We start from the raw sequence: 27,538 nt of genomic DNA, 5'->3' as shown, positions 1-27,538 counted from the left end.
GAGGAGGGTGTTACTACAGGGAAAGGAGGCTGTGTTCTCGTTATTCAAAAGTCAGAGTCATTTGAATCAAGACCCCCATGGGGTCATTTACATTAAGAAGCCCAAATGATGGGCGAATTTCAGTTTAGAATAGCCTAATTGTCTCTGGATAATTTGAATGACGGAAATACATTCGGGAGGCTTGTTGAAACAAAGAGGGGAGGTTCTTGTGGTCAATCAAAAAAAAAGAGGAGCCAACACTTTAACTAGGAGTCTAGATCATTATATTAAGACATTAGTCTGAGCTTTAATACGATCGTAAAAATGGACGTCTCCTACTAATTTGCAGCAGAAGGCTGAATTCATTTTCCTGGCTACCCAAACTTGCTTAGGCCAAACATGAGTTTATTCTCCGCAATGGGTCTGAGTACCTTCCAGACGATTTCTAGAACGCAAACACATTCTAACCATTCTGATTGGCACCAGAAACCGATGGGTTGGGCTAGAGCCATAAAACGTGGGTGAAGCAGCATTTTGAAAATGTGTCATTGGCTTTGATACTCTGATTGGTTAGAAATGACCCAATTGCAGGATACTTTGTTTTGTACAACATCCCTCATTTTGACATCACCACAAACGACTTCAACGATGGCAGTCTCAGACTGAAGTATGGAGCGAACATAGAACAGTCGAAGAACTCAGTTTGAGTCGCCAGGCAATGAATGAATCATGATTTGCCCTAAACTGAGAGGAGGGAGGTTAATAAGCCTCAAAGCCCAGGGGTAGCGTGGGAAACGGAGTTCTGGGTAGAAGCTGCTCAGCCTGAGGCCTGTTTGGGAGCTGTGGTTGTCTGGAGCCACACCTGTGTCAGATTAGCTGAGCCAGCAGGGAGGGCTTCCCTCAAATGGAGACTTAATAGGCTCTGAAATATGACTTACTGCTGCCGCTGTGTGAGGAGCAAAGCACTGTCTTACTGGGTTCAGTGTGAGACAATGGCTTCCATGTAAGACAGTGGGTTTCATGTTAGACACTGTGCTGTACCCACAGACAGAGAGATAGACAGACAGACAGACAGGCAGGCAGGCACACACACTGCATGCGCACACACGCGCACACACACACACACACACACACACACACACACACACACACACACAAACTGCATTCACTCATACCAAACTGTCCCTTCTCACCTCCTGTTCTTCTGTTTGCCGACAGACACAGCACATTTGGGTTAAACCTGTACTTCGTAGATTAGTAGCATGTGGGTTTGTCATCGTCACTGTGTTGCCAACACTGTTTCATTGTAGTGCAGCAGCAGAGCGACTAGAATATGCCCTCTACTGGCCAACACTGCTACCAACCAGCAGCCCAACATTCTTCTCTCAGGGGGCTGTCCATCCAAGTTTCTATAACTTAATAAACTCATAAGCCTGCTACTGTATGCTCATCTGCATGCTACCTCTACCATGTTGAAACTGCTGATATTAGTCCACTATCACTTTCATGCTACTACATCTACTTTTACCACTCGCAATTGATACTGTTACCACTACTTTTACTGATGTTGTCATTGGATACACATGTATCTGTAATAACAACAGGCAGGCCTGTCATGCAACCGAGCAGACAGACCTCTCTACCTCACCCCTGGAGTGTCTCTCTCCCTCTCCCTCTCCCTCTCTCTCTTCCTCTCCCTCTCCCTCTCTCTCTTCCTCTCCCTCTCCCTATCTCTCTCTTCGTCTCCCTCTCTCTTTTCCTCTCCCTCTCTCTCTCCCTCTCCCTCCCTCTCCCTCTCTCTCTCTCTCTCTCTCTCTCTCTCGCTTTCTCTCTCACTCTCCCTCCCGCTCTCCCTCACTTTCTCTCTCACTCTCTCACTTGGTGTCGGCTCACCCCTATGGAGCCAAGAACAGCTGGAAGCTCTCAGAGCAGGAGGACACACGCTGCTAACCTCTCACTGAGAGGACACTCGAGACGAGGGCCTGTGGTGCATTAAGACTCAGGGAAACGGACTGACCAGTGAGTGGCCACTGTCCTCTAGGTTGACCATCCACTCTGACTCAATAGATGGAGGGTTACAGGACATGGTTCTAAAATGAAGTACCCTTTTCACACCATCATGCCAAACCGAACCATACTGTACGGTTCCAGGAACTATGGTAGTGTGAAAAGGGCAGACTAAGGAGTGAAATCCAAGGACAGTACTCAGTTGGGCAATTCTTTAAAAAAAATATATATACTCATTGTGTTGCGTCCAAGAAAAATATTGGATTCTCCATCTGATAATAATGTAACATTTTGTATGTGGTTAGTTAGGTCGTCGAATGTTGCAATAGCCAAGCAATGGTAGGACCTAAAACTGTACAATTTGCCGGATATACGTTTTGCTTTTGTGTAATCCCAACGGTGTTATTTCCCCACACACTCCTCTCTGCTTCCTCCTGCGTGCTATGGCGACCATGGAGTGTTGTAAACATTTCTCGTGACCCTGTCTGTAGGAGGGTGAGTGCGTAGGGTAATGCAGAAAAACGGTATTGGACTAAAGCCTCTGAGATGTCTCTATACTGCATTTAGACCCAGAGTGGTTACAGCATCTTTACAGGTTCTATAAACCAGAACGTGGACCAATTACACTCAGAGAATATTAAAGGTTCATACACATAGCTTACAGTATAGGTATGTAGGCTGTAATGAACAGGGGCTACATTTGGTTGTGAGGAACAAGCATATCCACCTCCTTTGGCTATTATAGGGGCCAAATAAACCTCTCAGTGTCTGTCCGTTAAAGAACCATGAATACCACCTTCTCAAGAATACCACCTCCAACACACAATGTAACATCCACATCAGTTTGAACCATCTCTTGTGCTGTGGTTAGTTGAAGATCTCATCTCGGTGTGTTTTGTTGCAGTGCTAGAGGAGTCTGCTGGTTTGAGATGGAGGGAGGCTGGAGCTGAGGGGTGGGGCACATGGGGGAGTCTGGGTAGGATTCCAGACGCATTCCGGAGCTCCCAGGGAGGGCAGAGGAGCCGGGATGGATCTTTCAATCTCCACCTTTTCTCCCCCTCCTCCCTCATCCCTCTCTCTCCCACAATTGCCTGCAGAAGCTCAAATAGAAGTGGAACACATAACTAAGCTTTTGGAAGGAGAGTCAATTCATGAGATAAACCTTTAGAATCGTTCTCCAAAATGTAGATGTTTCAATTGTCAAATCCTCCGTAGGTTAGTGTAAATGTTTACAGAACGTCTGGAAAAGTACAGTTTGGACCTAATGCTGCAAACAATGAATTCAATATTGTTTACAGTAGATTGACGCCGACTGCCAATAGACTATATAAACAGTGGTAGTTTGTGTTCACTCATCATTAATGCCACATGCTTCATACTATGGATATACAGTATGACGTGTAAAATACTATAATATGATGTGTAGTGGAATTCCTCACAAGCTGATGTGAGAGAATGTATAACCCATTATGGTCGTGTTTGCTTCAAAGGTCAGGTGAACGAGGTCATATACAACAAAACTATACTATGGGTGGGCTAAGATGAAACGTCATTAATGTTTTTTGGGGTCTTTGTGCGTGTGTGAGCGTGTGTGTTAATGTTGCGGTGGCCTAGTGTGGTGTAGGTGTCACGGATGGCTAGGAGTGGTGGGTGTGGAGTCAAGCGCAGAGAGCAATGCTTCCAACGTATACGTTTATTAAGCTGGGTCTAGCCAACAACCAGGCAAAATGATCAATAAACAGGTGTGTCCCCAAAACCAGGGAACATAACAGACAGCAAAATTCGTATAAGCAAAACAATTACACCACTGACAGTGAGAATAAGCACAAAAGCAGGCGGGCCCTGGAAGTTTAAATAGGCCAATAATTAACAACAAATAAGTAACAAGGTGAAAACAAGACAAAACCAACAGAAAAGAAAAAGGAATCGGTGGCAGCTAGTAGACCGGTGACGACGACTGCCGAGCGCCGCCCGAACAGGGAGAGGAGCCACCTTCGGTGGAAGTCGTGACAGTAGGAGGTGAGATAGCAATGTCATGGTCCAGTCTACGTTGTGTTTGACAAATAGGGCACTCTGACACAAGAAGAGGCGGTATGAAACCAAAACGATATCCTCGGTGCTTGTCCTCTCTCTGCTTGCTTCCTGTCCTTCTTCTAACACATACAATGACCCCGTTTTTACAGCTTGCAGACCGGGTTCTCAGAACTATGTGTTTAGAATCCAACATAAATATTTAGGACGAGAGCTCAAAAGAACTGGAGCTTCTCGGTTGTGCGACAGATAAGGGTTTCGATGTGTTCAACGTCAAGACTTGATAACAACAACAAAAAATCTTAGAAATGTATTATTAGCAAAGTCACCAAATATGTCCTGTATGTTTTTTTGTAGAGTAGTGGGCTGTTCCCAGCTCTCAGTATAATATAGTGGGTTGACTGGGTTCACTGGGTTGTGTTTCCTTTAGAGAGGATGGTCGGTTCTCCCGGGTGGTGCAGTGGTCTAAGGCACTGCATCACAGTGCTAGCTGTGCCACCAGCGACTCTGGGTTCGAGCCCAGGCTCGGGAGGTCCATGGGACAACGCACAATTGGCCTAGAGTAGTCCGGGTTAGGGAGAGTTTGGCCGGTAGGGATATCCTTGTCTCATCGCTAGCTTTTTCAAGCAGAAATTTGCTTCCTGCAACACTGTCACCACTGATAAATCCACTATAAATGAGAATTTCAATAAGGATTTTTCTACCAGGCTGGCCATGCTTTCCACCTGGCTACTCCTACCCCGGTCAACAGCACTGCACCCCCCACAGCAACTAGCCCAAGCCTTCCCCATTTCTCCTTCTCCCAAATTCCAGTCAACTGATGTTCTGAAAGAGCTGCAAAATCTGGACCCCTACAAATCAGCCGGGCTAGACAATCTGGACCCTTTCTTTCTAAAATTATCTGCCGAAATTGTTGCCACCCCTATTACTAGCCTGTTCAACCTCTCTGAGATTCCCAAAGATTGGAAAGCAGCTGCGGTCATCCCCCTCTTCAAAGGGGGGGCCACTCTTGACCCAAACTGCTACAGACCTATATCTATCCTACCCTGCCTTTCTAAAGTCTTCGAAAGCCAAGTCAACAAACAGATTACCGACCATTTCGAATCTCACCATACCTTCTCTGCTATGCATTCTGGTAGCAGAGCTGGTCATGGGTGCGCCTCAGCCACGCTCAAGGTCCTAAACGATATCTTAACCGCCATCGATAAGAAGCATTACTGTGCAGCCGTATTCATTGATCTGGCCAAGGCTTTCGACTCTGTAAATCACCACATCCTCATCGGCAGACTCGACAGCCTTGCTTTCTCAAATGATTGCCTCGCCTGGTTCACCAACTACTTCTCCGATAGAGTTCAGTGTGTCAAATCGGAGGGTCTGCTGTCCGGACTTCTGGCATTCTCTATGGGGGTGCCACAGGGTTCAATTCTTGGACCGACTCTCTTCTCTGTATACATCAATGATGTTGCTCTTGCTGCTGGTGAGTCTCTGATCCACCTCTACGCAGACGACACCATTCTGTATACTTCTGGCCCTTCTTTGGACACTGTGTTAACAACCCTCCAGGCAAGCTTCAATACCATACAACTCTCATTCCGTGGCCTCCAATTGCTCTTAAATACAAGTAAAACTAAATGCATGCTCTTCAACCGATCGCTGCCTGCACCTGCCCGCCTGTCCAACTTCACTACTCTGGACGGCTCTACGTGGGGCGGCAGTGTAGCCTAGTGGTTAGAGCATTGGACTAGTAACCGAAAGGTTGCAAGTTCAAATCCCCGAGCTGACAAGGTACAAAATCTGTCGTTCTGCCCTTGAACAGGCAGTTAACCCACTGTTCCTAGGCCGTCATTGAAAATAAGAATTTGTTCTTAACTGACTTGCCTGGTTAAATAAAGGTGGACAACTACAAATACCTAGGTGTCTGGTTAGACTGTAAACTCTCCTTCCAGACCCACATCAAACATCTCCAATCCAAAGTTAAATCTAGAATTGGCTTCCTATTTCGCAACAAAGCATCCTTCACTCATGCTGCCAAACATACCCTTGTAAAACTGACCATACTACCAATCCTCGACATCGGCGATATCATTTACAAAATAGCCTCCAATACCCTACTCAACTAATTGGATGCAGTCTATCACAGTGCAATCCGTTTTGTCACCAAAGCCCCATATACTACCCACCATTGGGACCTGTACGCTCTCGTTGGCTGGCCCTCGCTTCATACTCGTCGCCAAACCCACTGGCTCCATGTCATCTACAAGACCCTGCTAGGTAAAGTCCCCCCTTATCTCAGCTCCCTGGTCACCATAGCATCACCCACCTGTAGCACGCGCTCCAGCAGGTATATCTCTCTGGTCACCCCCAAAACCAATTCTTTCTTTGGCTGCCTCTCCTTCCAGTTCTCTGCTGTCAATGACTGGAACGAACTACAAAAATCTCTGAAACTGGAAACACTTATCTCCCTCACTAGCTTTAAGCACCAACTGTCAGAGCAGCTCACAGATTACTGCACCTGTACATAGCCCACCTATAATTTACCCCAAACAACTACCTCTTTCCCTACTGTATTTATTTTATTTTATTTATTTTGCTCCTTTGCACCCCATTAGTTTTATTTCTACTTTGCACATTCTTCCACTGCAAATCTACTTGCTATATTGTATTTACTTTGCCACCATGGCCTTTGTTTGCCTTTACCTCCCTTATCTCACCTCATTTGCTCACATCGTATATAGACTTGTTTATACTGTATTATTGAAAAAATATCACACACTAGCGTGGCGGGCTGGGCGCAGTACACGCTGACCAGATCGCCAGGTGTACGGTGTTTCCTCTGACACATTGGTGCGGCAGGCTTCCGGGTTGGATGCGCGCTGTGTTAAGAAGCAGTGCGCGTTGGTTGGGCTGTTTTTCGGAGGATGCATGGCTTTCGACCTTCGTCTCTCCCGAGCCCGTACGGGAGTTGTAGCGATGAGACAAGACAGTAACTACTAACAATTGCATACCATGAAATGGGGAGAAAAAGGGAGTAAAAAAAGAGATAGGATGGTCACGCCAGAACAGCCATTCCAGACATTGTCACTCTACTTGTTCTGTTATGTCTACTGGGTTTGGGCTAGGTCAGGCTTCAGAGGCCTGGTGACCGTGTCAAGGCCAGCAGAGAGAGGGGAGAGGCAAGGAGAGGGCTGGAGGATGAGAGAGAAAATTCAGTGCTTGTCTACGACCACGTACATGCATGTGTGTGTGTGTGTGGATGCGGTTGTCTCACTCTGGCTTTATCTCTGTCTGTGAGACCAATTCATAAGACCAAACGCTATGCTCAAGCTTCAGTTTTCCCTAATGGACCAGAACACCCATAATCACACAATGACACTACAGAGCAGACCGTGTACTACATCCCCAACAGCGCAGGGCATTATAATCAGCTAATTTAAAGTAGCCATTCCTCTTCTTGCTGTGTGCCCATTTAGACAATCCTTATTTTGAGGGAGGGCAATTAAGGGATATTTAGCTGTGCAGAAGAGGAGTCACTTGAGAGACATTAGCCGGCAGTGAGTTGGTGTTTTCTCTGGGTCTGCCGTCTCTGATTACTGTCGGGTGAGACATTGGCTTTATTGAGGAGGAATTCAACAAAGGAGCCCTCAAACATCTCTCTCTCTTCTTAGACACAGCATCACAGCATCACTGGAAGACATTGGAGCCAACAGTAGGACTCAGATAGAAGGGGTTTAGGGAAAGGGAGAGAAGGGGACGGATGGAGGTAGGGATGTAATGTCTAAAGTGCTTGATAATTGTAGTTTGTATAATTTTACCACATCATTTTCAAGCAAATACCGTCTGTCAAACTGTCAGTACCAGATGCAATGCATGCCTGTTGCAGTGTTTCATTTCAGTCAAGTAACCCTCAGTCTGTCCTCCATCAGCTAGTGTATGTTTCATGTGACGAACAATGCGCTGCGTGACACTGACATTGTATGGACATCCGTAGCATTGTGCTGTCTCGCACAGCTGGCCGGCCGCGACGCCATGGCAACAGTCGCCAACGGTGGTCAGTGGAAAACATGTAGGTGCGTAGGTGGATGATGTCTGTCTCTGTCGACTGTGTGAAAGCAGTGCGAGCCGCACATCACATTTCCCTGTCTAGGTCTGGGTTTCGCCTGCCTTCAGTTCCTCTGTTCCTCTGTGTCCGCATTGGTTTCTTCGGGACTAGTGTTCCCCCTAAGGACAGTCTGACATGGAGACATTGAAGACACTTCGCAGAAGGTGCAAGCCTTCTCAAACTACCTTTGAGGTCCTTAACAGTTGACACGAATGCCATTCCAACTACATCATTTGCCATGGTTTTAAAAGCCTCCCGAAGCCAAGGCACAACAGAGACATTTCTTAAACTGTGTCGTGAGCTAAACAGGAAATAGATAATGCCATATTTTAAGTGCCGCTAAACAGGGAAGAGTTGATGTGAGTGGCCCTGACTACATGTAAAACTTAAGGGGAGAAATAGAGCACAGTGTATTGCGTGTACTCTGATAAACGTCACTCCCAATCCGTCACAGGCCAACTTAATCCTAATTTGTATCATACCACTGTGCTGGAGAGTACAAGCTGTGAAGTTTCGCCAGAGAAGCCTAACTTCATGACGACATCACTGTGAGACATGTGATGAAGTATAGCCAGCCATCAGCAGACAGATATTCAGGCGAAGAGGGTGTAACTAGGACACACTGACCCCCCCAAAAAAGCATGCAGGTCTGGATTCCATCTCACTGCCATGGCCTTTTGTCTTCTGAAACACTTGGTTTTGATTAGCATTTTGCTTTACTTTTAACTTGGAATTTTAGAAAATAAATTCAGCCCATTTAAGCTTTAGCATAGGTCTTGAACAGCTCTTGGATGGGGACAACTGGAGTAAACAATATGTTTTGAACTTCTGTTCACCCTCAGGATAGAAATGGATTCAGGGCAAGTGGTCCCTGTTGCCTGCTGATTGAAGCCTGCTGATTGAATCCAGACCAGGGGGTGTTGTGTGTTTGGGATGGGGTGGATGCGAAGAAGGGTGTCTTAACCCTAACCCCCTTCCTCTGCAAGAACTCATGTTCTTACAGGTGACGTTGTCCGAGGTCCTTGAAGACGTCAGCGAGAGACACAGTGGTAATAAGCGGCTGTAAACAAGTGCGGTAAATTTGTCCAGGGTGAAATATTAATTATTTTTCTATTGCAGTGTTTCATTGGCTCTTTTCTTGTATCATGGGAGATATCCAGATGAGGAAAGAGAGTCACATAAACAAAAACGAACCCACCAAACGATCACCGAAAGGGCAACAACAGAACTCGTGCAACTATTTCATGCCAAGTTTCTTCTGCGAATGTTTATTAGACAGGTCGTGACCACTTATGGGATATGTTGTCATTCATTGGATTGTCATCAAGGCTTTTATGGGAGATGTTCCATACGATTCAGGGATTTCAGTGCAGAAGCATGTAGTCACTTGTCTGGATAGAGCGGGCGCGTAGTAACTGAGCGATGTAAACATTTGCATTTTGCTCCACGCTCTGAGTTTCCGATGACAGAAGGCATTAGGATGGCCACCGATGAGTGCATTTCATTCTTTAGTATTTTTCCAGATGCATAAGCCTGAGAGAAACAACTGAGGTAGTAAGTAACGTCACACAGAACCAGGCATAGGAATAAACAATTCAACTACCAGTTACAGAGACAGACACACGGCAGACAGTAGAATATGTCAGGGTTATATATATACACCGTACGTTGTACTGTAGTTGAATCACAATAAGCAATTGTGCGTACAACCAATCTACACACAACCAGAAATATCAGAGGTGTGAGGCACAATGGAGCATGTGAAACCTTATTAGATGTGTGTGTTCATGTGTCATGTGTTGGGGAGTAGTAACATTCCACATTCTGTCCCACTGTTAGTCTTTTTGTTAGTCTTTTTGTTATGAATGACTTGACTGTGAAATATGTCGCTCATCAATAGGGTCATTCTATGCCAGAATCAATGGTGGGAAATATTAAGCACAGTGCTAAATACGATACCAAAAGAATATGGCTCTGCCGCTGAACGTGAGCACAGAAAGCAGGTTAAAGGTGACAAAGAAAATCCCAAGGCTCAAGATGTATGTGCTCGAGATGACTCAGGTCAGACTGGATATGATGACTATCATGGTCCCATCTCGGGGCCGTACACTTTCAAAGTTTTACGCCGCGAGGGAGGAAGCAGGGAGGGATCTGCACCTTTTAATGATTATTTCTCACTTGTTGGATTAGGCAATGTGTCTCTTTGACGAGCTGTGAGTAAATTGCAAGAAGAGCTCAGGATAATATGTATGTAGGCTTCATCCAGACCGTATGTAACATTATGGTTTTTTGGTTAGGTTGCCATTTGCAGACACATTTATGAGGCATTTGTTCTGCAGCAAATTGAAGATGGAATGTATAGTGTCGAGCATTCTCAAAGTATATCCTACTCACTAACCAGTGATCAGAATGAAGTGGATTGCTCCACATAACATAGCAGTGGCCAGTTTGGAAGTGAACTGGCAACCTTTTGTCAATAGAGGTGTGGGAGCTTAAACATGTCTTCTGTTTCACTTAATAAACCACTGCTGCTGACCTTTTCTTCTTGATCAGCTTTCCTTCTTGAGTTAAACTCTCTCTCTCACTGCCAGGGCTTGAACAGTGAGAGCTCTGCTCAGTTGGGACAAAGCGCCCCATGTTGTGTGACGCAACACATCTGGAGTTTTGGGATGTTCTGCCACGTTCCTTCCTCCTCCTTCTTCCTCCTCTGCAGCACAGGCCGCTGGGTCAGCGTGTCAGCCACAGTCACACTGGGACTATCAAACTGCCATTTTAGGAGACAAAGGATTTCTCCAGGGGGATCACCAAGTGGCTCCTTCAGATATGAACTCATGTTTACCCAGTGGAGTGAACTCAATGAGTGGCATTGGAGAAAAAACAATGTAAATAAACAACTTCATAATTGTTTCATTTGGACAGTGCCACAAGGTCTATGTTTCTTTCAGGGAGCAGGGTTGGCCAACCTAACACGTTTCCCAGGTTCCATACTGTAACAAGATTGTAACAAGTGATGACGTCAGTTGATCGTGATCATGCACTTTGATATAGCTGTACTGTAGTGTAATGCAAAAACCCTCCTTTCCTTTTAGTCAGCAGATTTCACTTTGCTGTGCCTCACACATTCTTCAGATGTTTACACGTCTCGTTCTGATTACACCGGTATTCAGCCTGTTTGTGTGTGTGTATGAATGTGCGTATAGCATACATACCCTAATCATGTGCTGCATGTCATTTTCAATCGAGTCCCCTGAGGTTTAACCATGCCTCCGGGCCGGTTCAGTATTAATGTCCCCTATAAAACCGCCTTATTTCATTTCTGTGTTTGTAGAAATTGCAGGCAAACCTTGGCCAGGATTGCTCAAATCTGGTCTCACACAAAGCATTGCACAAACTCAGCAATGTCCCCCTAAAGCCCTAATGGGCTTTTTCATTTAGAGTTATTTTTAGCCACTAGTTGTCTTTTAATATCCTTTTAACAGTAGTGTGACACATAGCCATCGTGCACAACTGTAAAGTCTGAGGGTCTCATCTATAGCCCCCCCCCCCCCCGCAAACAATGTACAGAAGGGGTTTTGCGTAGTGATGAGGTCACAACACATTAATTGGTTTACAGTCATTTCCCAGCGTCCATACTCCAAAGGCTGTTGATTCTTTGTACGTTTCTGTAGAAGCAATTGGGTGAACTGTTTTAAAAAATGTGTTTTTATCCAATTACACACCGCTGTGACAACCATGCCTAATACAGCCTACAATAATTGTACAACGGGAGGGTGATTGAGTAAACAGCCTATAACAGCCTATAACAGCTTATAACAGCCTATAACAGCTTATAACAGCCTATAACAGCATATAACAGCTTATAACAGCCTATAACAGCCTATATAACAGCCTATAACAGCCTATATAACAGCCTATAACAGCTTATAACAGCCTATAACAGCTTATAACAGCCTATAACAGTCTATAACAGCTTATAACAGCCTATATAACAGCCTATAACAGCTTATAACAGCCTATATAACAGCCTATAACAGCTTATAACAGCCTATAACAGCTTATAACAGCCTATAACAGTCTATAACAGCCTATAACAGCTTATAACAGCCTATAACAGCTTATAACAGCCTATAACAGCCTATATAACAGCCTATAACAGCCTATATAACAGCCTATAACAGCTTATAACAGCCTATAACAGCTTATAACAGCCTATAACAGTCTATAACAGCTTATAACAGCCTATAACAGCTTATAACAGCCTATAACAGCCTATAACAGCTTATAACAGCCTATAACTGCAAGAAATGTGCATTAAAACAGCAAAAGTGTCTCACTACCCTATGGCAAAATGTGTAGAATTGCAGGAAATGTATTGTAACACTGCAACAACAAAAACATGCACTGAATATCGGTATGTTGTTGTTGCATTGGTCGATCATCTCTTTTACTTTCTCCACTCGCTCTCCGTGTGCTCACTTGAGGTGCCCCGCCTTTAGCCCCTCTCCCTGACTCGTTTCCTCTCTGTTCAGAACGGCGGCGCAACATCGCTAACTTCATCAGTAGGTCCACTACAGAGCGGAGTAGCCAACATGGAGCGGGAGCTGTTGCGCACTGACACTGCTGTCCTCCGTGGCATGCATAACCTCCAACCGTACAAGTGTTGTCCTATTTGTGGATTTGAATATTCAGCATAAAACTGTTACAAGGTTTTTTTTATTTTGTAGCTTTTTTATTTAATCGAAATTGATGATACAGCGAGTTGTGAGGATATAACGAAAACGCTCGGTCCGTTACTTTTGCAAGGATTCAAATAACATTTGTTTTATTATTTTGGATAGGCTACTGTATATGTGGATACTTGTTCTGAACCATGGGCGACTCCGTATTCTTGGAGAGGCACAATTCTTACCTTGTAAGTATTCTGCCTTATGCTTCTCTCATTACAGCCTGTGGTTAAGAAGTACGGTAGTTGAGACATAGGCTTCCTCCTGTATTTGTTCATGTTAGAGGACAGAGATGGGAGGATATTGGTTTCCTGAAAGGAAATGACTGACACATTGTGCAGCATCGACATGAATCCAGGTTATGTGCTATGCACACTTGTTTTTCTTCCTCCTCCAGACAGTAGTGTTTTAGCCTCACCTCATTTCAGCTGCTATTCAAATGTAATTCCCATAGAAGCATGCAACTAAAATCGGTTAGTTTCACACCATCCAGTGTCCTTCCCGATATCAAAACAGGAGAGGAGAAAGCCAGAGGCAGCTAAGGTCAGTGGTAGGCTGCCTCATGACTCTGGAGAGTTATGTGGCTGGCTGAGTGGATGTTACCACAGAGATGAAGAAAGGACAGTACAAGCAAAGCCAGTCTATAAGTCTTCTTTTTCCTCACTGTCAGCTCAGGGTTCCAGTGCAGTGAGTGCATTCAGGCTTCACATAGAGCTCCGAGCATAGAAAGCAACAGGTTTTGTGTAGCCTACAACGAACGTCCTGTGCTTTTGGAACCTCAGTGTTTCCAATATTTCATGAACTGAAAATGTTGTAGTTTCCTGCCATCAGCCCACAGTCTTCCCTCTTGCAAACTTCACATTCTATGATGCTTCTTATTAGAGAGAGAGAGAGAGGTCTAATGATGCAAGGGTCAGAGAGGCAGAGTAGAGGATAGAGAGGCACGCACGCACGCAGACACACACACACACACACACACGCACGCACGCAGACACACACACACACACACACACGCACGCACGCACGCACGCAGACACACACACACACACACACACACACACACACACACACACACACACACACACACACACACACACACACACACACACACACACACACACACACACACACACACACACACACACACACACACACACACACACACACACACACACACACACACGCCTTGCACCTGTCAGAATGTGTTGCATGTTTGCTTAATCCCAGCATGCATTAGGGCTCATTCCAAAGTGACACATATGGAGATAACCCTTCATAAACAGGTTTATTTACACGTTTCTGAGACTTAAAAGATAGTGGGTTACGTAATACAATATAGGAGCTCTGAGACCCAATGACCCCGTGTTGCCACAATGGTGTTTTGATGTGGTTAAGTGGTTGACTCCATCAGGCACCACAGAGGTGTTAGATAAGGACAAATCAAGTCTATTCTGTCGGTGATCACAGAAAATACCTGAACTAATGCAACTATAGCTTCATTAGCAATTGTGAGTGGTGTCTTTTGTTTATGTAGTGGAGTCTTAACCAAATCGTAGAGTGACAAAGAACTCTTCTGCTTGTAAATCCTCATGGGTGGTGAGATCAGCGTTGCGGGTTGCTGTCGTTCCCCTTGGAAATGATGTGGGGTAATTTCTCCCCATGTGTGAGTAATCTACTGCCCACTGAGGCTGTTCGGTGGGTCGACTTCACTTTATGAGCTATGTTTTTGTGGCAAAGACTCATAAAAGCGCGACCAAAGATTGAAAAACAATGCAGTTTTCTTTGGCTTCGCTGGCCCACACTGTGGTCTCCCAGCTGACACTTTTTCCTGAGGGGCATGAAATGTAGCATGTATGAAAAGCCCATGCAAGTGTGTAGCCTCTCATTTGTGGTATCACTCACACACATTTTACTTAGATAAACAACATGTCCGCCTTCTCTCGCCCGCAATTAATTGGTCGTTCAACTTCAACTGTCTCTGGAGTTATGAATGTCATGTGGAGTGTAAGCAACACATTGCACATATCATATTGCAGAGTGCCTTGGTTTTCATTGTAACTATTTAAGCAGACTCCACCTAGCCTTAGACACAGCAACCTGAGTGCTGCTTCCTCGAGTGTGTAGGAGTGGTTTATGGTTGGCTGTTGGTCGTGAACTCTGGCATTCTGACGATGCAGTCCAAGGTTAATATCACTGCCGAAGGATCCCAAAGTTGGTGACAAAGCGTGGAAAGGAGGATTAGGGCCGCATAAGCTTTCCCCATCAGCCTTCCAATAAACAAATTCCATATTCCGTCATTCTGTCCACTGTGTATAAATATTCCAGATTCCAGTGTTATACTGGTTGGAGACATTGAGGATTTGAAGAGGAGAGAGCAGCACCATGCCTGTTGCCAAGGCATAAACTTTGAATCTGTCTTGTAGGCAGCCATGTGGCTCTGCTCTGCTAGGCTCTGCTAGGTTCTGATTGGCTCTACTAGGTTCTGCTAAGTTCTGATAGGCTCTGATAGACTCTGCTCGCTTCGGAGTGATGCTAGCTCCTCCAGGTGTACTAGAGCCCAATACTCAACCAAGACACAACTCCTCAATGAGGCGGCAGGTAGCTTAGCGGTTTAGAGCGTTGGGCCAGTAACCAAAAGGTCCTTGAGTAAGACACTTTACCCTAATTGCTCTTTACCCTTAGAGCATCTGCTAAATGACAAAAATGTTTAAAGAAATGATCAGACCCCACAGGGTTGGTTTTCACCCCTTTGTTCCAGACCATTCCCAGACGTGTGTTATTACACAGTTGTTATCTAATGTGTTTGGACCCCCCCCCCCAATACTTTCTATTTGTTGGGGTTTGAGGTTCCATAATGGATTCTCTCTTCCTCATTTGGCCGAACATCCGCTGCCTGCTTCCTCCTTGACTAAAATGGTGATGTGTTGATGTCATCTGGATGTCATCTGGTGGCTGGTTGTAGTGTCACGGCATTACACAGGATGGCACGTGTTTGTAGCATGGTTAGGGGAAGTGATGTCAACCTCAGCTGCCACTCACTCTACTGAGGCTGGTTCCTGCTGCTCCGACTTGTAGCATTGTTGTCCGAAAGCTGCATCTTTACTCTCCCCTGGCTCTCCATTGTGTCTTTTAACCTTTTACTGCAGTGGGATAACTCAGGGTCACACAGAGTGTTTCTTGGTAGTCTTAAACATATCTACTTTATAACAAAAGTATATACCCCACACACATGGTTATGGGCTTAAAAAAAGAAGACACCTGAACCATGTCAGATATAGAGTTGAAATGTATTCAATTTTGAGCTTGTATCCCAATATTACATGTTATATACATCACAGAATCCTGAAATATAACAAAAAAAATTGACATAGAAACAGACATGTTTTTTGAATTTGTATTAATTATGAAATTGTGAAAAATATTAATAACATTCCACCCATGAGGCCACTAGATGGCGCTTTGGTCATATGACTGCAGGAAAGGGCTACAGATATGGTACATTATGTGATGTAGCAACAGACCTATTGGCTACTGCGTACATGTGACTGACTCAGAGAGAGGAAGCAGACAGAAAATCAGACACATTAACTACAGATCGGATTGTTTAATTGTTGATTAATTGAATGACTGATTACATACGTGCTGGTGTTGTCAGCTGACCTTCAAAGGACTTCTGTATCACAGTGGCTGGGCCTCTGTCTCTGTCCCCCTGTCCACACACTCTCTCTCGCCCTCCTGCCTCTCCCCCTAACCGAGGCATCACTGGCCAAAAGGAACCCACATCCACCCTCTTCCCTATCCTGGAGATTCAAGAGAGCCTCGTCAGTCTGAGGGCCAAGTACCTGTCCAGACAGGCTCCAAATTCCTGTCATTGTTCTAGTACTAAGTAGATGTTTCGTAACGGGGTCTGGCCCCCTTACCTTTTTCCCGCTCACCTTGTCCTCGTTGTTTCCTGAAGGCTGTTTGCTTTTCCCCAACCACAACCACTCCCTCTGCAAATAGGACTCAGGTGATCGGCCGCACAAAGAAGGCTGTTTCAGGGCACCTGACTCCATGATTAAACACAGTCGGATCCTATGGCATCCAGGATGTTGCCCAGTTCCAACAGTGTTTGAGTAGATTTCTATTGAGTCAGAGCTGTTCTAGTTCTAACATTTCTATTTCTATCAACGCTTTACTTTTTTTCAGTTACCGGCGATTTCAGTGATTTCAGCCAACATGGTCAAACTAATGATACAGTATAACACGTTGTATTGGACTCTGAGGAAACAGATTCAGTGTGTTGGATCTCTACTTCCGGTTGTGTAATCTGACCAGAACCTCACATATAAATACAAGGAATAAGCTGTACTGTTTAATATAATTTTCTAAAAACATTTGAAGAGGCCAGACCGATTTCTTATTTGATTTATCTCATGATTTAAGTTGTATTGCAGGATTAAAGCCGCCATAACAGCCCAACGGGGGACAAATGTTGGACGTTAAAATCGGATGCAGTTATTTTGTTCCAGTGCCCATTTAGCCTGGGACTGGAAAAATCCTGTGGTGTTACAGAGGTCATAGGGTCAAAAGGTGAGACAGGGGTCAGCACATCACTGTCATCTGATTAACTTTTCTGATATGTCTCACTGTGTACGGTCAAAGGTCATGGAGCTCACTGAACTGCAGCCAAGGCAATGTTCAGGATCGGGGGAGTGTGGCTAGGCTAAATCAACCAGCCAGCGGAGAGGAAGATTGAAAGAAAAAGCTTATGCAGCTACACTGAAAAACTTAGATGATGCATGGAAAAATAGTGGGATATGCTTCCGATGGAAATAGTGTCCAAATGAACTCTGGAAGAGACCCTGCTTCCCTGTAAATTCCCCTTGATGATGTAGATATAAAAAGCTTTTTATATAATTTTTCCCTGATCAAAAACCTGGAACTCCTTGACAAATTCATGTTCTTTGCTTACATGGAGCCAATTTCCTGCAGTGCCCAAGAAGGAGATTGAATGGATAGAAAGGACATTCCCACTTGATTTCACATCTACACTTGAATGCTCCGAAGAGTTATCGTTGCAAAGAGCGAATGAACATAGCACTTTACTGTAGACTGTAAAGTGAGTGTAATGGTTCTACGTTCAATTTCTATTCCTGGAAAGCACTGCCAATCTAGATGATGAAGAGCACATATTCTACCATATAAGGAGAATTCTGCAGACGACTTATTCACAGAAGGTTACAGGCCCAAGAGGGCTTGTGGTGATTTTATGTGTAAATGGGTGTTTACGCTTGAGTGCTCGCGTGAATGAATGTGTGTGTGTGTTGTGGCATTCACAGGTCTGTGTATGGGTGGCCATAGTTAATTCAAGCCCAGTGTGTGACCTCTTAGCTCATGCTGATGTGGCTGGTGACACTTTGCTTCTTGAAAGTCCAATAACTTGAAAATGTGACAGCTGACACGCAAAACATTTCGGGACTGTATCAACAGTGGAGTACGGGAAAAAAAACACAACAAAAGATCATTTTTGAGTGGATTTTCCCTTTAAGAGTAGATAAGCTTGTTTCCATGCTGAGGTGAGGAATGTCAGGCCGACATGTGTGTCTACGCATACAACACATACGCATGCACGCACACACACACACACACACACACACACACACACACACACACACACACACACACACACACACACACACACACACACACACACACACACACACACACACACACACACACACACACACACACACAGCCCAGTGTGTGACCTCATCATCATACACTGAGGCCGAAAAAGGTTAAGCATCACTGATTAGTGAATTTTCAACTACACTGACATTCCACTCAATATATTATATTTACCACATCAAAGCTCTGACATCAGGATGACATTCCTCATCATTACAGCTGAATGGCTACACCCTTCACTTTCAACTGGTTGCGGTAAACATTGCATGTGGCTGAACAAAAAGCAGAACGTGCTTGTCTCCCTCACTCTCCTGGTATGTTTGCTGATAGCTCACAGGATAGCTCAGAGGATTCCAACAGGCAGGGTCAGAGGTGCATGGCACAGAGGAAACACCAAAGGGATGAGCGGGAGACCGAACAACCATCCGTCAGAAGTGATGTGGGGCTTGAGGGCTGTCTCCTCTGCCTTCAGTCTCTCTTCTATCTCATCTCCAGCGTGTGGACATTTATCTCGTGTTGTGACAGCCTCGTGGGGTTAGACTGAGCGACTCTCTCTCTCAATGGACTGAGCTAAGTTCCTTTAGGAAGTGAACGTGGTTTGTCCCTTTTTCCATGTTTTGAGTTTAAGAGGAAAGAGATGTCAGTGGTTAAGTCAAAGCACTGTTCTGTAGGTGATGCCACGATGGACCTTTCCCTTTTGCCAGTAACGTCACAACATCAACCAAGGCCTCCTCGTTAGTATATATCCCATGTCTAGAGCTAGCTGTGTATTCCCAATGAGAGACCCCCCCACCAGACTCAACGCAGAAATGTCAAAGAGCTTCCCACTTTGTTGCACAGGGTTCCTGTGATGTCAGAGAATGAAAGGGAAAGAGAGAACAAAACAATGGTGTGTTCCTTCTTTTTGAGTCTCAGGTCTGTGAAAAGGCAGCAAGGCTACTCCCCCACCCTCTCTCTTAGACCCTCAGGAGGATAGAGCCCAGTTTGACTTGGAGGGTCCTTGTCTAAGAAAACATTCAGTGAAGACCATTAAGGTCCAGCACTTTATCTCTTCCCTTGCCAAGTCCTACAGAGTATAAAAGGCTGGGTGGTTCTGGTGACAGCCAGCAGATAGCTGGATTAATGGCCAGACCTCCTGCTTTCCAAGAGGAATATATTTTAATTGTGGTAAAGAAGTCCAAAAAGAAGGTGAAATCATGCCAGAAAACAAGCGAAGTATACAGATGCACGGTGTGATTAAGAAACTCAAAAATATCGGACTAAATTGTACTTTTAGAAAGGGTGGACCCAAATGGATTCGCAAAAGAACATTGTCAACAGGGATTGTCATTTCTTTATACAGCAGAAGTGCTCTCAAATTTTCGGAGCTTAGGCTGCATTATGGCCTCTTGATGATTCACCAAGGAACGGATCTCTCCAGGATTTGTGTGGTTATGAAATGACACTTTTAGTGGAAGAGTCTTTCTAATAGGTAGTTTGGGAGTCATTTGTCACTATGAGGGATGTTGAGGAGGAAGTTGTGAGGGCAGGAGAACAGAATTAAGTCATTGTCTTATAAACACACCAATATATCACTATCTGGGGAACTATTGTGTGTATGTGTGTGGTGTGTGTGTGTATGTGTGGAAGGAAAGCAGTGCATGTGTAGACTTGACAGCCTTCCAGTGTTAGACTATGTTTATAGTGGAGCGATACCGTACAGTATGCTAATTAAAAAATGTCTCATTAACACTCATCAACAAGAATTCAAACTGTTGAACGACATTCATCATCATGAACAAATGAATTGATTGGATAGAACACTGACTACACCCCACAGTTCAAATGCCCATGGTAACACTCGGCTAAAAGGGAAAGTTGTCCACAACGCTGGACTCCGAAGAGGTCAGCTGAAGGTTGCGGTGCTGGAGGGAGGAGGTATAGAGCCGGGCAACTCGGATCGATAATTTGCCAGGAAAATCCATAAAGCACCAGCCTCCCACTCCGTGACCGAACCGACCTGACTGATGTGCAGGGCCCTGGTGCAGGAAAGCTGGGCACTGGGTGGCTTTTCTGTGTTGAAGGTGTTTAAAAGCCAAGGACTCTTTCCCTCGCTCGCATGCACACACACACATGCACGCGCACACACACGCACGCGCACACACACACACACACACACACACACACACACACACACACACACACACACACACACACACACACACACACACACACACACACACACACACACACACACACACACACACACACACACACACACACACACGCACACCTGCCGGAAGTGACACTTGTCTCACACTTACTGAGCGGAGAGAAATTGGTAGCAATGACTGACTGTGGCAGCTTGTGACGTTGCGAGTCATTGTTAAATCAAATCCAACTGGTAAATCAAACTGTGGTTGTGTTATTGTGCACAAAACAACTCAACTGGGGTAGAGATAAGGACATAATTATCTTTCGGCAATTTCAACATACATGCCACACACACAGCCTGCATACATATGAATGCACGGATGCACACGCACACAGATGCATACACAGATGCGCGTGCGCACACACACACACACACACACACACACACACACACACACACACACACACACACACACACACACACACACACAGTCTAACAAAAAAATAAACAAACTCTGAAAAGCTTTTCTCTGAGGTGGAAGAAAGTGATGGTGACCTTTTGTGCCACGGTCAGATATCATCCAGGTCATACCGAGGCCAGGCATTCTCATTCAGCCATGGAGATTCTCTTTGTCCAAGAGAAAGTTCTGTAAGAATTCCTTTCCTATTGGTCATTTCACCTACTGAGTGAACAGTTGGCAGGGTTCAAAGACAAACATTTCCTATACATAGGCATTCATGACACAGTCCATGACAAAGTGGTGATGCATCAACAGCAACCCGCCGAGCACAGCCGTCAATTCAACGTCTATTCCACATTGGTTCAACGTAATTGAATTGAAACGACGTGGACACAGCATTGATTTAACCAGGGTGAAGTACCTGAGGTGGTTTTCAAGTGACACAATGGAGGACACCATTTGAGTTATTCCATTCTATAGATCAGGGGTTCTTAAACTTTTTAATCTCGAGACCCTAATGCGTAGTTGACCATCCTCCCGTGGCCCAAATCCTCCTCCAACAACCCAAATTAAGAAGAAATAGTGTGTGATGTATTTTCAGAACTCGCGACCCACCTCTCACATGCCCACGGCCCACTTTGGCTCCCGACCCATAGTTTAATGAAACCCTGATGTATGTTGAATGAATAATGGCCCGTCGAAAGTTGACAGGAGAATTACAGGACAGGATAAATGTACTGTAATGACCTCTCCATCAGGACATCTGAGAAATGACTTTACAGGCCCCTTGCGTAACCGTTCTGGTTATGAATCGCCTTCATTTTCAGGCTGCTTAAGTCAGCACAGCCATAACACTCTGTAACCATCAATCACATTCTGATGAATGTCTGATGGCTTCTTAGAGTCTTAGCGCGTAGCGAGTGTAAACGGTGCCATGTGTCTCGTAAAGGGGCATTGCCTGGTGCTCAGCCTTCCCCCTGTCACCAAAGCTTTAAACCAGCCAGTGGAACCAAGCAGTGTTGTAATCCCTGTTTTTTTAACAGGGCCTGTCAAAGTGAGGACTAGGTAGCGGATGGAATGCAGTGTGGCTTGGGGCTCGCTCACAGTGGGCTAGTTCGAGCGTTTTTTAAGCTCTGTTAAAGAGTGGCCCATGCCATTTTGCTAAAGAAGCTCTCGTAAGAGCCAGAGCTGCCGTGAAATCACATTAACAGGCCACAAGGGCCACAGATTTAGTCTGTCTGGGCTCGAGAAATGATGCGAGTGGTTCGCAGGGGGTGTGAAATGTCACAGCGAGTGTAGCGCGTCTGGAGGTCCCCGGTGTGTTTGTTATCCGGCGAACAAACACTGGTTCCCTGAAAAGCGAGAGGAGAGAGGAAAGGAAGAGAGGAAAGGAAACGAAGAGGAGAGGAGTTAGGGAAATAAAATGTTTCACTTTTCTGGCCCCCACAGAAAACCTCCAGTCTTGATGGTGGAACATTGTGAAATATTGTGTTGTTGTTTTTCTCTAGTTACTGGTCCTAAGAAAACCACCTTAGCAACTAAAGTTTCTCCGAAACCAACTAGCGGATCATGTGGCTCGATATGGTCGTTCAGCTTGATTGCTCCTGATTGATTCTCTATTTATTTCCAGACGTCCCGACTGAGGAGGATGATTGAGTGGCACATTATTTCTTGGGGAATTGGTTATGTAGTGATATGTTCTCATGCCGTGGGTATGGCAGAGTGTTCTCTCGGAGCGATCTGTGGGAAACCAATACCCAGTGGGCTAGATAGTAAACACACTGCCTACTAGACAGATGAAGCAGCTGAGAGGGGGAAAGAGACCAGAAGCTGCTGGCTACTGAAGCTAACGTCTGCAGTTAAGAGTTCCTACAGTTATTGACACATTGGAAGGCCATACTTAAAACATGCCTCAGCTATACTGTCATTACCACCTCTGTTAGTTAATTATAGTGCTGTGAGTTATAGACTATGCCCACATAGTCTATAACTCACAGCACTATAATTAACTAAGTTGGACAAAGGTAATTTCATTCAATATCAGCCACTCCCCTTTCACCTAACCAAAACCTCATGTTTTTGCCTCGGGTCACATGTTTGACCACCCTGGTAGCTTTGACATCAAAAGACAATTGAAAACTAATGGAGTACGTCGTCTGTTGTAAACACAGAACCGCGGTGCCATTGTGGCCTGCACAGTAAATTTATCGGAGTAAATTTTACTCAAATTGAATACAATTATACTCTACAAAAGATAACATTTGGTCCCAGTCTAAATAGAGTAATAATTACTCTTGTTGCAGTGTTCAATTTTCAAAGTTATTTCTACTTTATTCAGTGCTTATATTTAACGCCACAAACTGTAATTCACTCTGTTTAGCTTAACATGGAAACAACTCTACTGCCAATTCACTCAATATAGAATTGAATATTATCTGTGGAAAGTGTAATTTCTTACTCAAATTGAATACATTTTTACTCAACAAAGATAACGTCTAAATAGAGTGAAAATGACTCTTTTTCAGAGTTCATTTTTTGGGGGAGTTATTTCTACTTTATTCAGTCTTTATATAACTCTATAAACTGTAATTTATTCAATTTTGCTTAAAATGAAAACCCAATTCACTCAATATAGAATTTAATATTATCAGTCAAGATTGGCATTTGTACAACCAAACTTAATGTCAATAAATCAGAAGTCCACATTTGACAGAGCACTTTATTCTTAAATGTAAGACACTTGCAGTACACTCATCAAAATTCTGATGATAATAAAATACAATTGTGGACTGAAATGAAATGTTGGCCACTTTAAATGAAATGAAATGGTTCACTTTAATACATGTACATAGAAAAAAGCTCAATATTGCAATTCAATACATCTAAAAATGACATGGAGGATTTTGTGAAGCTGGCGTCTCGCACATCAAAAACACTGATGATAAAATACAATTGTGGCCTCTAAAATGACATTTTGGCATCTGTCCCCCCTGTATTAAAAGTAAATTTAAAAAAGCCTATATTGCAATACAATACATCTTGATTTTAAAGAGCTTACTGTGCAGTTTTTAGAATCACAGGAAACAGTATGGGACATTAAACAAAGTTGAATCGTCACAGCTGTAAGACATCTGTATATCAAATGCTTGGTGAAAGAAAAGCTCTTTAACATCAACTACATACGTTCCCTCTGTTGTACACCCAATTCTATATGCATTAAAATGCTCATCAAGACATATTGTTTTTTAGGGCAAATGTAACCAACCAGTAACCTCTCATCGTTAACAACAACATGGTGGATTTTCTGAAAAACTTGCATCTCACAATGAACTTTAAGACAAACAACTAAACCTGAACGATACATATTTCCATGGTTTTTGGCCCATTTAATATTCAAAACCATGGTGTCAATTGGTACCTGAAGAGTCTCAGCTATCTTACAGCCCCATTCTACCACATTAAAGATAACATTTTACCTGGACCGATCATGACTGTTGATGTCAAATGTCTGCCAACTGTATGCTTTTTGACTTCGCCAATGTTTTAGTTACATTTATTAAAACTTTTTCATAAAAAATAAAAAATGATGCTTAGCTTCATAGCGCATGCACCAGCTATGCAAAACTGGTCCAATTTTAAGCGTACATGTGGTGTAATGCACCATAAAATGATGCTTCGGTAGCAGCCTCTTTTTCGGAAAAAATTGCTTGAATGACTCGTGGTGTTCTGTGATTAAGTGTTTAAAACTTTTTTAATACCCTTTGATATCATTGGATAAAATACAATGTTTACTATCTGAAGCAACAGCAACGGTAAATACCAGTGTAGATCATTTGGACAAACTAAGTCTCCAAAGAGAAGCGGTAGATTGCGAAGTAAAACACCAGGACTGGATAGCATTTAACCCCAAGTCATCAAGAGTCCTCTCCTAACTTCACTGCAGGACTTTTGTTGTTTTGCTCCATGTAACCATAGTTAAAGCTCTTTATTCTCCTGTCTATTTCATTTGATGTTGTGTACTTGTCTATCAAGTGCAGTATTAGCAGTTTCATTTCATATTGGGCCACTCCCTCCAAGATATCATGCATAATATCGACAGGGAAATGTTCACATGTATTGAAGTACTGCAAGGAGGTTAGAATGCAAGTACGTTTAACACCCATCACATAGGGAAGACTGGGATTTGTCTCCTTTTTTGGCAGTGTTCGAGTTCGCATAACTATCTTGGGTGAATCTTGATCAAAGTCTGAAAGCCCTCTTTCTCAGCAAGACAGAAGCGGCAACAATATATGGCACTGAATGATTTATCAAAAACAAATAAAAAGACCAAGGTTGTCACCTGTAACTTGGACAATAGTTCCATACACTCGTTGATCATACAAGGGGACCATCATTCCATCCCTCTCAAGTACTTTAATATCCTGCATAACTGGGTCAGGTATTTTAGAAAAGCCATATGTTTTAATGTCTTTGGGCATGAAATAAAGCAACCAAATGAATATTAAGCAGAAATTAGTTGAACTTTGGTGAAAAATTCCGTAAGGTGAAATAGATTGCTCCTAATTTATGTCTTCTCCGTTTTAATCCAAGAGGATATGCAGTTTCAAAATCATCATAGAGAAGCTGTATCTGAATTTGCTTCTCTTTTGAAAATAGAGCGTGGCTCATGAACAGATCTCCATCACATCAGTCATAACGTTCTCTTGAACTGGAATCGGTCTGCATCATCTCCTTTATAGTCAGGGTGTTTGCAAATAAACTGTCATGTTTTCAAAATTGGGATGTAAACAAATTTTTTGGTAACAACAATTTGATCATAGCCTCCAGTAGTCCAATTGCGTCGCGTATCAAATCTTGTACCAAGAACGTATTCAACTGGGTCTACTCTTCCCCACTTTTCTGTAAAATACTGCCTTCTCTTACTTTCAGAATTTAATACACCAAAAGGATTTAAAAAAAACACTCAATGTCACTTTTAATAGGCTCCTGTATAGACAGACACTTCTTCACAGATTCTTTAGCTTGATTTTGAATATCATCAACTATCTCTTCCATGAAAATGACCCAAGAGTTAATGGTTGTTTCACCTACACCTGCCACTTTAAGTTCAGCTATGGTTGCAGCGCAGCTGTCTACAAGACTCTTATCGACAAGGACTGAGTCAGAAGAGCATCTTGTTGATGGCAAGTCATCAAAATGACTCACTGCTACATTTTCAGCTGTAGAGGGGCCTTCACCATGATCAGAACAAGGTTCATGTGCTTTATAAAGATGCCTTCTGAACTCAGAAAAAGTGCCATAATCTTGTGAACAACCAGCCAACAACCGCATTTAAGACAAAGTGTCTTTCCAGGACAAAGTCCGTGGACCAACTTCAAGTGTTTTGTCAAGGAATTAGCATTTGCCTGCGGGCTTTTGCAAGCAAAACACAACATTTTAGATGAATGATATCAAAACGTTTCTGTGTGAAATGAAAAAGGTTATTTCCTATGCTGCGTTTTAACCGTTTGTAACTTCAAAACTTTTAGTAACTCAAAGCAGCATCCGAGCCCTCAACTCTGCAACCCTAAGATTAACCTTAGCGGTATCAACATCAATTTCATAAATTGTGGTTTGCAAGAAGTTGCACACATTTATCAGATCCTGGTTGTACGAGGTACCGAAGACAAAAATAGCTTCGAAAAGCTCATCAAAACTGGCAAGAGATTCTGGTGACATACAAGGTATTGCATGTTTGTCAATCACAATGAAGTACTTGTGAGTCACACTCCACAGCAAGCAGATAGGGTTGAAGGCTTTCCGTGATGCCCCTGGATGCTTGTCCCAGTCTGTGACACAAGAACTTCATTAGTGTGCTATTAAAATGAGTCATGGTTCGCAAACAGTTTGTGAAAATGTAAATTACAGCTACACATGATCTTACCATGATTTGTACATAATCATAAAAGTAGTAATTAGGATTAGGAATGGGGACAGAATAGTCAACTGTAACCTCACCTTGATAAACTTCACAATGTGATCACTGGCGTGTCTGGATGAGATTTTTCCTGGTTTCTTGCAGCCATGAGGTGACAGAAGGTGGACAAGGACCAAAATAGATGACATGTCACTGTCCCGTCCTGAAAGTACACATTTTCACTGAAAGTTACATCATTCCATTTTGCTTTCAAAAACAATGCTCCCTTCCATTAGTACAATCATTTTATTCCAGCATACAATTTTACACTTCTGTTGTGGATTCAGCATTTTGAACCAGGTCTTGCAGGTCGCCTGTCTGTGTGAGGCCACGGCTTTGGTCAATTTTTTAAATGATTTTTTATTTATTTAACCTTTATTTAACCAGGTAGGCTAGTTGAGAGCAAGTTCTCGCAAAGCAGTTCGACACATACAACAACACAGTTACACATGGAATAAACAAACATAGTCAATAATCC

At 43.7% G+C, this 27,538-nt stretch overlaps 1 protein-coding gene across 3 annotated transcripts in view; it reads left to right on the top strand.

Annotated features, from left to right (window-relative positions):
• Positions 1-27,538, top strand: part of LOC109906719 (rho GTPase-activating protein 6-like) — a 79,717-nt gene that overhangs the window by 19,331 nt on the left and 32,848 nt on the right. The window contains exon 1 of one of the 3 annotated variants that reach the window (XM_020504578.2): positions 12,649-13,028. The exons of the other annotated variants lie outside the window; for them this stretch is intronic. Within the exon in view, the coding sequence (XP_020360167.1) occupies positions 12,987-13,028 (42 nt within the window). The 5' untranslated portion in view covers positions 12,649-12,986. Of the gene's footprint in view, positions 1-12,648; positions 13,029-27,538 lie in introns of those variants that run through there. 3 annotated transcript variants of the gene reach the window in all.

This window comes from Oncorhynchus kisutch, linkage group LG16 (genome assembly GCF_002021735.2).
Source record: "Oncorhynchus kisutch isolate 150728-3 linkage group LG16, Okis_V2, whole genome shotgun sequence".
NCBI lineage: Eukaryota > Metazoa > Chordata > Actinopteri > Salmoniformes > Salmonidae > Oncorhynchus > Oncorhynchus kisutch.
Note: the sequence above shows the minus strand (reverse complement) of the source record. Positions and strands in the feature narration are given on the sequence as shown.